The following is a 12247-nucleotide window of genomic DNA, read 5'->3' on the forward strand; positions in this document are numbered from 1 at the left end:
CTCTTATAAGATCATGGTGGAGCAAAAAATTATGAATGTGAGAAAAATACACAAGAAGGGGTGGTTAAATTGTGTATGCCCAAAAACATCTTTTTACTTCTGATTTTGGAACATCAGATTCTTAACCACATTCAGAGTTTGATACCAGAGTGAGTAACAACAGTGAAAAGTTTACTTCCTTTTTCTTAACCCTGTTTCAGAACCTAAGGTGTCAAGCTCAAATCCTGATACAAGTAAGAGGCTGAATTAGTTCAGAGTCTGACTTCATATTTTCTTGCACAGCGGAATATAAATGCAGAAGTAAATAAAGAGACACACAATATATTTTGGTTTCTCTCAAACCGAGAGTATTCTAGTCCCCTTGCAGCACAAGATATTTTCTCTATAATCACTTAGATTACAATTTTCTAAATCAAACTAGAAAGAGACTTATGCTCAAGCCCTTAACCAATAGACTTCCTTTCCTAAACTACCCGTTCAGGACTTCCTGCTAAATCCCACGAAAAGAGACTTATGCTCAAGCCCTCAAGCAAGACACTTCCTTGCCTAAACTACCCATTCAGAACTTCCCGCTCAATCCCACAGAAAGAGACTTCGGCTCTGTCCTCAAGCATGAGACTTCAATGCTCAATCAATCCTTGAAAGAGAATTTTGTTTTGTCCGCAAGCATGAGACTTCAATGCTCAAATTATCCAGAAATAGACTTCTTTGCTCAATCTAACAAAAAGACATTTACTCTAAGCACAACGACTAGAGTCTTCAGATTCTCTTAACAAAGAGTCTGGTATTAACTTTGTGTTTATGTGTGTGCTTCTTGGTTAAGCAGATACACAAAGATTTACACAGTTGAGCAAAATATGAATTGTTTGCTCCTGAGTGTAGAAGAATGAAATTACATTATTCTTCTCTCCTTGCACATATTTTCTTTTGTTGTATCTTTCTGCTATGTTGAACATATTCACATATTATTTCTTTAAAACATATGTGAATACGTCTCATTCTACTATCACACACTTAACCCTTCTGGTTATATTTTCTTTTTAGTGTGTGTTTATTTTATCTATGTTTTATGTACAAACACATTTTCTCTCTCTCAACCCATTTATGTGAACTAGTACCACATCCTTGTGAACAAAGTCACATATTCTTCAACTCACATTCATTCTCTTTTAGAGATCTACGTGAGAGCTTTTGAGCACTTTAAATGTTTTCAACCTTCTTCTTCAAATAGATACTGAGAATAGATCCTTTTAAGATTGAAACTACCCTTGGTTCAAGTAGTCATTGAAGGTTTTATCTAGTGTATAATAGAGTAAGATAAAAACTCAGTTAGCATAAAGACGTTGAGAGGAGCATAACAAAGTTCAGAGTAGTTGGAGAGATAAGATCCTGACAACGTTACTTTATGCTGATTAGACATAAAGTAGTGTATCGTTGTCACATGATCTTCTTTCGATAACTTCTGTCTGGAGACTTCTTGTCGACATTTGTTAAAGCTTGCTCATAGTCATTGTTCTCTTTATACTTAGCTTCCTGAATCGGAGTATTTTAATATAATTAGTTAAAGAATAATCAGAAGATAGAATATGTCTTTAGAACCTGGTTGAAATGAGACCTCAGAGTCTTGGATCTCAGGTTCTGAACTTGCCTTCATCAGAGTCTTGACCAGAACTAGTATGGATGAACACTTTTAGAGTTGATGACTTGATATAGACAAGTTCCTTTGAAGCAGTATCTTCAAAATTGTTGATGAAGCTTGTTCAGAAAATGCATAGTTATTCCTTTAAAATAGAGTCTGCTTGCTTCAAATGATTATTGTTTTCAGAGCTTTGTTTATCTTTGTATTTCAAGTAAGCTTAGGCTCAACATCTGAAAGACTTAAGTAGACTCTTTAGAGTCTGAAAGCTTGGTTTTGATCCTTCATATTCATAACAAATTTGCTTCCCTTTAATGGTTCTTCTGAGTGATTAACTTGATTTATATCAAGGTTAATGTTTTTTGATCCTGCACACTTGAACAACCATTAGTAAACCCTATTATTCTTTAAATACTTCTTTTATCATCAAAACCTTTTAAGGGCATGAACAAATCTTGTTACAACAATCTCCCCCTTCTTGATGATGACAAACAAATGTATTTAAGAACAATGGTTGATGATTTAATTAACATACTCTAACATTAGAGTCTGAGGTTTGTAAGCTCCTCATAAGCTAGACAATCCATTCTTCTATAATTGTACTTGGGCATTTATCTAGTTTATTTTGCTTATTTTACTATTTTATTATGTTTTTAGATTTAAGTTCATGTTTGCCTTTAATCTATTTTCGTTTGCTATTTTGAATTTTAGCGGTCATTTGATACTTGTCCACTGTTCAGATCATAACTTGAGCTACGAGATACCGTTTTGCAAGTTTTGACATGTGTTGGAAATCTAAGAGAAAGATCTATGACTTTTATGTTGAAACCAAAAGCTGATTCGGAGTGAAGATGTCTCAAATAATTCGTTGAAGTTTCGTACTTTAGGAAATATTTTCTTTTGGGCCATTTGTTGGGTCGAATTTAGGTTTTCTTGCCCAGTTTGAATTATTAATGAAACTCTTATTATGTTTAAAAGAGCAGCCGCGGTACTGTAGCAATTACACATTATTCATAATAACTTTTTGCTTTCGTGCGATCATGAAGAGGAACTAATCTCCTAGAGTCAATCTACTGTAACCGAATTTCCAAGGCTTTAAGGTTTTTATTCTATCAACTTAATTTCGTTCTTTATTCAATTCTATTCTATGAAATTTCATTTGCTTAATCTGTATTTTATGGAATGGTTTTGATTAAATTCGTATGATTGCATTCCTAACTATTAATCGCCATTTTCGTCATTTTGTCGTTAAATTGCGTTTGTAAATCGTGTTTGCTTAATTCACGATTGTATTTATCCGTTTGCTTAATTCGGAATATAGGAATATAAATCTGCCATATATCTATTGCGCTTGTCAATCTAAATTGAATCGAATAGAGATCGAAGTCGCTTAGGGAATTGGTAGGTAAAAACCAATGATTAGCCGGAAACCGAAAATAGTAGATTGACTTATTTTGTAATCGTTTATTTTAATCATTTTTTTTGCTTTGTTTTCTAAATCGACCACTAAGACATAAACCCCTTAAACCGATTTCTTTAGGTTAGGAATAGTACAAGAATCCTTGTGATACGATACTCGATTATCGCTTCCGCTAAACTACAGTTTTCTAATTACTTGTTTGACCCGTGCGCGACAGCGGATCAAATTGGCGCCGTTGCCGGGGATTCTTGCTGTTTTTAATCGTTAGTTGAGTCATAGGTGTCGATTGTAGTGTTTTGGCCCTCCGATTTGCTGTTTTGGCCAATTCGCGTTCCTTCGTCCGACCTGGTCCGAAAACCCGATTTTCTAAAAAATTGTGTCCGATTCAAATTCTGTTTTATCTTCTAGGAGTAGAAAAATCGTGCGATCACCCTCAAATTCCCAAATTCATCTTTTTATCTACTAGGAGCAGAAAAATCATGCGATTCAAACTCTGTTTTGGAAAGAGTTACTGTAGATGTTTAATTGGCTGCATTATATGGTAAAACACTAGATGGGTACTGATGTCTTGACTGATGTCATGACATGGTATGTATGTGTGACTACATTGTAGGTTAGAATAACTAACTGTACTCTGATGTCTTGACTGAGGTCATGACACACTTGAGTAGTCACTGCAGGATTAGCTAACACATGATTTATTGAATGTCAAACTGGATGATGTGACATTCATACCTGTCACCAGATACTAAGGAATAGAACAGCTGGTGTTCTGTTAGAACTTAGTATTTATTTCCAATCTGGTTATCAAGGAAAGACCAGACCTGGCATAAGGCCTACTGACTGAATGTCAAACTGGATGTTATGACATTCATCATTGACAGCAGCTACTGAAGATTAGACAGAGTGGTGTTCTGCTATACTTCAGCATGTTACTTAGTCTGTTCTTCAAGAGAATAACAGAACTAACTTAAGGCCAAATGTATAAATGTTAAATTGGACACTTTGACATTTATTAATGTAAGCTGTTACTGTAGTATGGTCATTTTGATCATGTACAGGTCAGCAAAATTGTACAGTCTGTTTTCTGGAAAAACAGACTCAGCATATGGACCTTGATGTCAAGCTGAATGTCGTGACATTCATTCCTGACAGCATATGCTATATTGTAGGTTGTTCAGTTTTCTGTTTCAGCTTTTTCTCAGGCTATTCTTCAGGGATTCAATAGCTTAGAAAAAATCCAGGAAATCAACAACCAAGCTACATTTAATGAACCTAACAAATAGCCTATTTGTTAGTAACCTAAATGTTGAATTTATGGGAACTCGCGTGACCTTAAATTCAGGAAAATACAAGTGCAAAAGCCCAGGTACTGCAATATAAAAGGAAGGCGTTCCTTCATTCAGTTTTCAGGGATTTTGAGGCGTGAAGATTTTGTGTGTCCATCATACTTCACTGCTGTAGTTTTGTGAGTCTAGTAGTAGACGTAACTTGTAAGCCAAGCCATTATCAAGTAGATGATTGCTTTGGCATAGGGTGTTCATTGAGTTGTAAGTGTTGTGTCGCTCAAAGCTTTTAAGCGTGAGTGTTGTGCATCTTGATTTAAGCTGTGAAGCATAATCAAGAGTTGTTTTGAAGTGTGACTTCAAAGTGTCTTTAATATTGATTAAAGGTGGTTATCACTGAGGTGATTGAGGGGGAGTGAGTAGGAACTCTGATCTTAGTGTAAGATTGAAATTGCATTGGATAGTGATTAAGTGAGAAGTTGTAAACGGGTGAGTTTAGCTTTGAATTGATACTACTAATAGTGGATTTCCTCCCTGGCTTGGTAGCCCCCAGATGTAGGTCATGTTGGACTGAACTGGATGAACAATTACTTGTGTTATTTACTGCACTTACTTTTAAGTTCTGCATAATTCTTGTCTGTGCAGAATTGGATGTCATAACAATCCGACTGACATCTAAAGTCTGATAACTAGAATTTCAATTGGCATCAGAGGAGGCACCCTGCCTGTGAATTTCTGGGTGAGATCTAGGGAAGTTACCTTCTAGTACCATGGACAAGGATATAGGACACTCAAATAGACCACCCATGTTGGATGGCTCTAATTATGATGACTGGAAACCCCGTATGATAGCCTTCTTAAGGTCTCTAGATAGCAAAGTCTGGAGAGCTGTCAACAAAGGATGGGAACATCCAACGAAGACAGATGAAGATGGAGTCAGTGTGCAGATTCCTGAAGAAGAGTGGGATAAGGAGCAAGAGGCATTAGCTCTTGGAAATTCCAAAGCCTTGAATGCATTGTTCAATGGAATCAGTAAGAACATCTTCAGGCTGGTGCACCACTGTGAACTAGCTAAGGAAGTTTGGGATACCCTCAAGGTAACTCATGAAGGTACTTCCAAGGTGAAGATGTCCAAACTTCAGATGCTGACCACCAAGTTTGAAAATCTGAGGATGAAAGAGGATGAGACTATACATGACTTTCACATGAATATCCTTGAAATTGCAAACACCTCTGGTGGACTAGGTGAGAAAATGGCTGAAGAGAAACTTGTAAGAAAGATTCTCAGGTCCTTGCCTAAAAGGTTTGCCATGAAGGTTACAGCCATAGAGGAGGCATGGGACATCTGCAATATGAAGGTAGATGAGCTCATTGGTTCTCTCCAAACCTTTGAAATGGGCTTGGGTGAGAATGTTGAAAAGGAGAACAAAAGCGTAGCCTTTGTATCTAATACTGCAGAAGAGTCAGAAGCAGGATATACTGAAGGTGATGAAAGTATATCAGAAGCCTTAGCCATGCTTGGGAGACAGTTCAACAAGCTCATAAAGAAATTTGATCAACAGGGTAGACCTAATGTCAAGAACATTCCGTCTGACATAAGAAAAAGATCAATTTCTAAAGAAAAGTCCAACCAAGGCAAGGGAATCCAGTGCCATGGATGTGAAGGATATGGTCATACTAAGACTGACTGCCCTACCTTCCTCATGAGGCAAAGAAAAGGGCTATCTGCCACCTGGCCAGAGGAAGACACTGAGAGTGAATCTGAAGGAGAATCTGCCAAACACATCACGGCTCTGACCAGTGTCTGTGCCTCAGAGGATAACTCAAGTGGAGATGAGCTCACCTTGGATGAACTTGCTGCCTCATATAAAGAACTATGTGTTAAAAGTGCAGAAGTGTGTATCCTAGGAGAAAAACATAAGAAACTCATCAAGGAGCTAGAAGTTGAGAAACTAGAGCAGCTGAAAGTCATAGAGGGGCTGAAGAGTGAGATTTCGTTGCTGACCTCCAAGCTAGACCAAATGACCAAATCCATCAAAATGTTGAATAAGGGATCTGACACCGTGGAAGAGATCCTAAAGATCGGACAGAAGTCTAGAACCAAATCTGGCTTGGGCCCTGGGAAAGGATCCTCAGCTGAACGCAAACGCCCAAAGGCTAAAGTTCAGAAATCCCAAGGGAAGTCACATCCAATGTCTCAACATCGAGGACCCAGAATGAGCAAGCATCAGAAGAAAAAGTTCAAGAGATGGAAATGCCATTATTGTGGTAGATTCGGTCACATAAAACCCTTCTGCTATAGGCTGCATGGTTACCCAAACCAGACCTCACAAGGTAAGCCTAAGAAGAAGGTGTCTATGCATAATGTCCTCAGTAAGAAACAAACATGGGCGGCTAAGCAGACATCTCAGGTCAATCCTAAGCAGAAGATATCCAAGCATCACCTCCCTCCTGAGAATCAGCTATGTGTTGCTAACCTTGCTCACACATATCCAAAGGCACATATCAGACCAGACTGGTACCTTGACAGTGGTTGTTCAAGGCATATGACTGGGGTGAGCAACCTAGTGGTGAATTTGCATTCTCCTACCACCAAGTTTGTGACTCTTGGTGATGGAACCAAAAGAGAAGTCAAGGGTGTTGGCAAGCTGGACAGTCCTGAAGCTCCAAAATTGAATGGTGTGCTGTTAGTAAAAGGACTAGCTGTGAACCTCATAAGCATAAGCCAGCTATGTGACCAAGGATGCAAGGTACAATTTACCAAGGGAGGTTGTGTGGTGTTGAATGGGGAAAATCAAGAAGTGATGAGAGGAGACATATCCAAAGAGAATTGCTATCTATGGAAAGCTAGATACTCTCTCAAATGTCCCCTAGCCAAGGGAGATCAGGAAGGGGAGCTGGGGCATGGAAGACTTGATCTGCTTCAGGGAAAAGGAATGAAGAAGAAAATCCCTAAGGAAGCTGTGAGAAGAGTCTCTTGTCGGCCTTTAGACAAAATGACAGACTGTGGAAAATGTCTGATTAAAAGCAATAAGCCATTGGCAGCTATTGGTCATCAGACAAATAATATGGCAGCTAGGGACAGTCAGAAGTGTGTACCATTGTCGTCTGCAGAAACTCAGCACCTAGCGTATGGTAGCAGGTGGTCATCTCCAGTATGGAGAAACCTGATGCAGACAGGGTACAATGTCACCCGGAATGTCATAACATTGTACTCTTCTAAGTATGACAATAGTAAGGGCAAAGAGGGAATGCGTGCGTCTGAAAAGTTATAGCAACTAATGAATTTAGTTAGCTACTGTTTAATAAGTCAAATTATTAAACAACAAATAGTGAGCTCTGAGTGGTCAAAATCTAATAGACCTTACTCCTGCATAAAGCGTTTCACATTCAGTCACTTCAAACTCCACTCGTGCAAACCCTCGTCCAAAGAAACGGTTCATCTTCCCTCTGAGATTTTCAGCATGGCCCATCAATCCGATACCACCTCCTATACCACCGTGTCCGACTCTCACAGCACGGAGTTCAGCAATCCCAACCGGGAGGAAGTTAGTGCCAACGCTGGAACGTCGTCCCATGCAAGAAGACCAAAAGAAACGGTCTCCAGAATCTCATCAGCCATTGCGCTGGACAACCCTTCCAAGGAAGGATCGAGGTACGTGCACAATGCCATTGCCTCCATTGTCACTAAGATTTTGTCAGGGGATCAAAATGTTCCTGGGGTTTCTGTACCCTTGAACACTATCGTTCCCGATGATGGTGCATGCCGTGAAACTGCAGTTGTGTTGAGGGAAAATATAGCTGGGTTACCTAAAGAGGACCCTAAGAATGATAAACCTGTAAGCCAGGTGAGAGGTGAGAAAGCAAGTGTCCCTCAAGATGTTGAAGTCAACCCTAGAGCTGACACAGTCAACCTGGACGAGTTTTCTGATAACGAACTGTTGGCCTCGGTGATCCCTAGCATAGCCAAGAGGGTCAGGACTAGGAGAGGGAAAAAAGACAGTGATGCAAAGGTCTCCAGCCAAGGAAGTTGATGAGACAACTCCTCACAGACAACCAGGGACAGAGAGTGCTCGCAAAAGGAAAGGCTATGGACCTGCCAAATCTTGGAGCAAAGAGATGCCCAAGAAGTTGAAGACCAAGGCAGTGGTGGTGGAGTCTGAATCTGATGTCCCATGTGATGTCACAACATCCATGTCCAGGAAGAAGCCTTCTTCGAGCAAGTTGGCTGCTAGTGTCCCAGAAGTTCCCATTGACAATGTATCCTTCCACTTTGCATCCAGTGTCAACAGGTGGAAGTATGTCTACCACAAGAGGCTGGCCCTGGAGAGAGAACTGGCACAGAATGCACTGGACTGTAAGGAGATTGTGGATCTCATCAAAGAGGCAGGGTTGATACGAACTGTGTCTCAACTTCCTAAGTGCTATGAGACCTTAGTGAAGGAGTTCATTGTAAATTTGTCAGAGGAGTGTTCTGATGGGAAATCCAAAGAGTTTAGAAAGGTCTACGTGCGCGGCAAATGTGTGACCTTTTCCCCCTCTGTGATAAATCAGTATCTGGGAAGAGCGGATGAAGAGCAACCAGAGCTTGAAGTGACTGACAATGCTGTCTGTCAAGTCATCACAGCAAAGCAAGTCCGAAAATGGCCTCTCAAAGGGAAGCTGGTGGCCAGCCAACTAAGTGTAAAGTATGCAATGCTACACAAAGTTGGAGCAGCCAACTAGGTACCCACTAATCACAAGTCGACTGTGTCTATGGTGTTAGGGAAGTTCATCTATGCAGTGGGAACCAAGGCAAAGGTGGACTATGGTACATACATATTTGATCAGACAATGAAACATGCTGGGAGCTTTAGTGTGAAGGGACCCATTGCCTTTCCATCTCTCATATGTGGAATTGTGCTGAATCAATTTCCACATATCCTGACAGATAATGACTTCGTGAAAAGAAGAGAGAATCCATTGGCTTTCAGCTACAAACTGTTCCTGGGCAAGCATGTCCCTGACATTGTCTTGACATCGGGAGAAACACCCAAAGCTGGCAACCAACCAGACAAAGCTGATGTTATTGCAGTTCTCAAAGAGACCTGCAGAGAGCTGGAGGCTAGAAAGCATGCACTGGAAAAGTTCATCTTGCAATTGGAGTCTACTGCTGAGGACACGGATGGAGCTGATAGGCAAAGTTCTGAGGAGGAGGAAGAGGCCAGCTCTGAAGAAGAGGCTGATGATGAGGCTGAGGATTAAATACTTCTTTTGTGTTTTTCTGTCATTTGTGTAATTCTAATTACTATTTGTGGATCTGTAAATTAAAGTGTTGCTTTGGCAACATTTTTGACAAAAAGGGGGAGTGACAAGTGATACCCCAGGACAACAGAAGTTTACATTGTTAAACTTTGTTAAAACAGGTTCTCATTCATGACAGATTGAAGTTTTCCTCTACTACAGCTGCTGTGTGATGAAGTGTGTATTTAGCTTCTGTGTGTATGCTGTTGTATGCCTCTGTGTGTATGCTGATATGTGTGTGAAGTTTTTATTTAACTTCCCTCTCCCCTGCAGCTGCTGTGTGTTGAAGTTTAGATTTAACTTCTGTATGTGTGTGCTGCTGTGTGAAGTTTTTATTTAACTTCCATTTGTGTGAGTGTGCTGCCACTCTGAGTGTATTAGCTAGTTTTTTTCCTGCTAGGTGTGTGATTCCGCTGCCATGAACTCTGTTATGGGGATCAAAGTGTTTTAGCCAAAAATTTGCCAAAGGGGGAGTTTATAGATGTTTAATTGGCTGCATTATATGGTAAAACACTAGATGGGTACTGATGTCTTGACTGATGTCATGACATGGTATGTATGTGTGACTACATTGTAGGTTAGAATAACTAACTGTACTCTGATGTCTTGACTGAGGTCATGACACACTTGAGTAGTCACTGCAGGATTAGCTAACACAGGATTTATTGAATGTCAAACTGGATGATGTGACATTCATACCTGTCAGCAGATACTAAGGAATAGAACAGCTGGTGTTCTGTTAGAACTTAGTATTTATTTCCAGTCTGGTTATCAAGGAAAGACCAGACCTGACATAAGGCCTACTGACTGAATGTCAAACTGGATGTTATGACATTCATCATTGACAGCAGCTACTGAAGATTAGACAGAGTGGTGTTCTGCTATACTTCAGCATGTTACTTAGTCTGTTCTTCAAGAGAATAACAGAACTAACTTAAGGCCAAATGTATAAATGTTAAATTGGACACTTTGACATTTATTAATGTAAGCTGTTATTGTAGTATGGTCATTTTGATCATGTACAGGTCAGCAAAATTGTACAGTCTGTTTTCTGGAAAAACAGACTCAGCATATGGACCTTGATGTCAAGCTGAATGTCGTGACATTCATTCCTGACAGCATATGCTATATTGTAGGTTGTTCAGTTTTCTGTTTCAGCTTTTTCTCAGGCTATTCTTCAGGGATTCAACAGCTTAGAGAAAATCCAGGAAATCAACAACCAAGCTACATTTAATGAACCTAACAAATAGCCTATTTGTTAGTAACCTAAATGTTGAATTTATGGGAACTCGCGTGACCTTAAATTCAGGAAAATACAAGTGCAAAAGCCCAGGTACTGCAATATAAAAGGAAGGCGTTCCTTCATTCAGTTTCAGGGACTTTGAGGCGTGAAGATTTTGTGTGTCCATCATACTTCACTGCTGTAGTTTTGTGAGTCTAGTAGTAGACGTAACTTGTAAGCCAAGCCATTATCAAGTAGATGATTGCTTTGGCATAGGGTGTTCATTGAGTTGTAAGTGTTGTGTCGCTCAAAGCTTTTAAGCGTGAGTGTTGTGCATCTTGATTTAAGCTGTGAAGCATAATCAAGAGTTGTTTTGAAGTGTGACTTCAAAGTGTCTTTAATATTGATTAAAGGTAGTTATCACTGAGGTGATTGAGGGGGAGTGAGTAGGAACTCTGATCTTAGTGTAAGATTGAAATTGCATTGGGTAGTGATTAAGTGAGAAGTTGTAAACGGGTGAGTTTAGCTTTGAATTGATACTACTAATAGTGGATTTCCTCCCTGGCTTGGTAGCCCCCAGATGTAGGTCATGTTGGACTGAACTGGGTGAACAATTACTTGTGTTATTTACTGCACTTACTTTTAAGTTCTGCATAATTCTTGTCTGTGCAGAATTGGATGTCATAACAATCTGACTGACATCTAAAGTCTGATAACTAGAATTTCAGTTACGGGTAACCACCCTCAAATTCCCAAATTCATCTTTTTTCTATTTTTTATGAATTTTTTACTGTTTTCATAGTCTCGACAAAATTCCAAAAAATTTCCAAAATTCTTATTTCGTCTAATTAGATTCAGTTTTGTGTTTTTGTATTTTTCTGAATTTATTTTGATCATATTTTTTTCTTGCCTAATAGGGACATTGTTGGCATTTTCGCATTTGTTGCTGCATTAGTTCAGGCTACTAGGTCTAGTTGTTCTGATCTTTTTGATTTTGATCCTGAGATAGAGAGAGCCTTGCACGCACGCCATAGAGCAAATCAAGCTAGCACTAGTTCACCACCCGTTAGCGATTCTGATTCTGATTATTTGCATAACTTATTTGATTTTGATTCTGAACTTGATTTTAATAACATGGCTGAACATAGAACACTAAGGCAGCTTGTTGCTCCTGATATGAATTAATGGTTTATGTATTGAATATGTTGATGTTATTGTTCCTTTTGGGTTGAAATCTGGTTTAATACACTTGTTGCCAAGGTTTAGTGGTCTTGCAGGTGAGGATCCGCATAAGCATCTTAAGGAATTTCAGGTTGTTTGCTCTACACCATTGAGACCTAAAGGAATCACCGAAGATCACATCAAGCTGAGAGCCTTCCCGTTTTCACTACAGAGTGCTG

At 39.5% G+C, this 12247-nt stretch overlaps 1 protein-coding gene across 1 annotated transcript; it reads left to right on the forward strand.

Moving 5' to 3' along the window:
• The first annotated feature begins 7806 nt into the window (after positions 1-7806).
• LOC127129621 (uncharacterized) lies at positions 7807-12032 on the forward strand. The gene is made up of 3 exons (XM_051058774.1): positions 7807-8190; positions 8309-8895; positions 11765-12032. Exons 1-3 carry the CDS (start codon positions 7807-7809, stop codon positions 12030-12032), a joined length of 1239 nt encoding a protein of 412 aa, XP_050914731.1.
• The last annotated feature ends 215 nt before the right edge of the window (positions 12033-12247 follow it).

This window comes from Lathyrus oleraceus, chromosome 3 (genome assembly GCF_024323335.1).
Source record: "Lathyrus oleraceus cultivar Zhongwan6 chromosome 3, CAAS_Psat_ZW6_1.0, whole genome shotgun sequence".
In the NCBI taxonomy this organism is placed as follows: domain Eukaryota; kingdom Viridiplantae; phylum Streptophyta; class Magnoliopsida; order Fabales; family Fabaceae; genus Lathyrus; species Lathyrus oleraceus.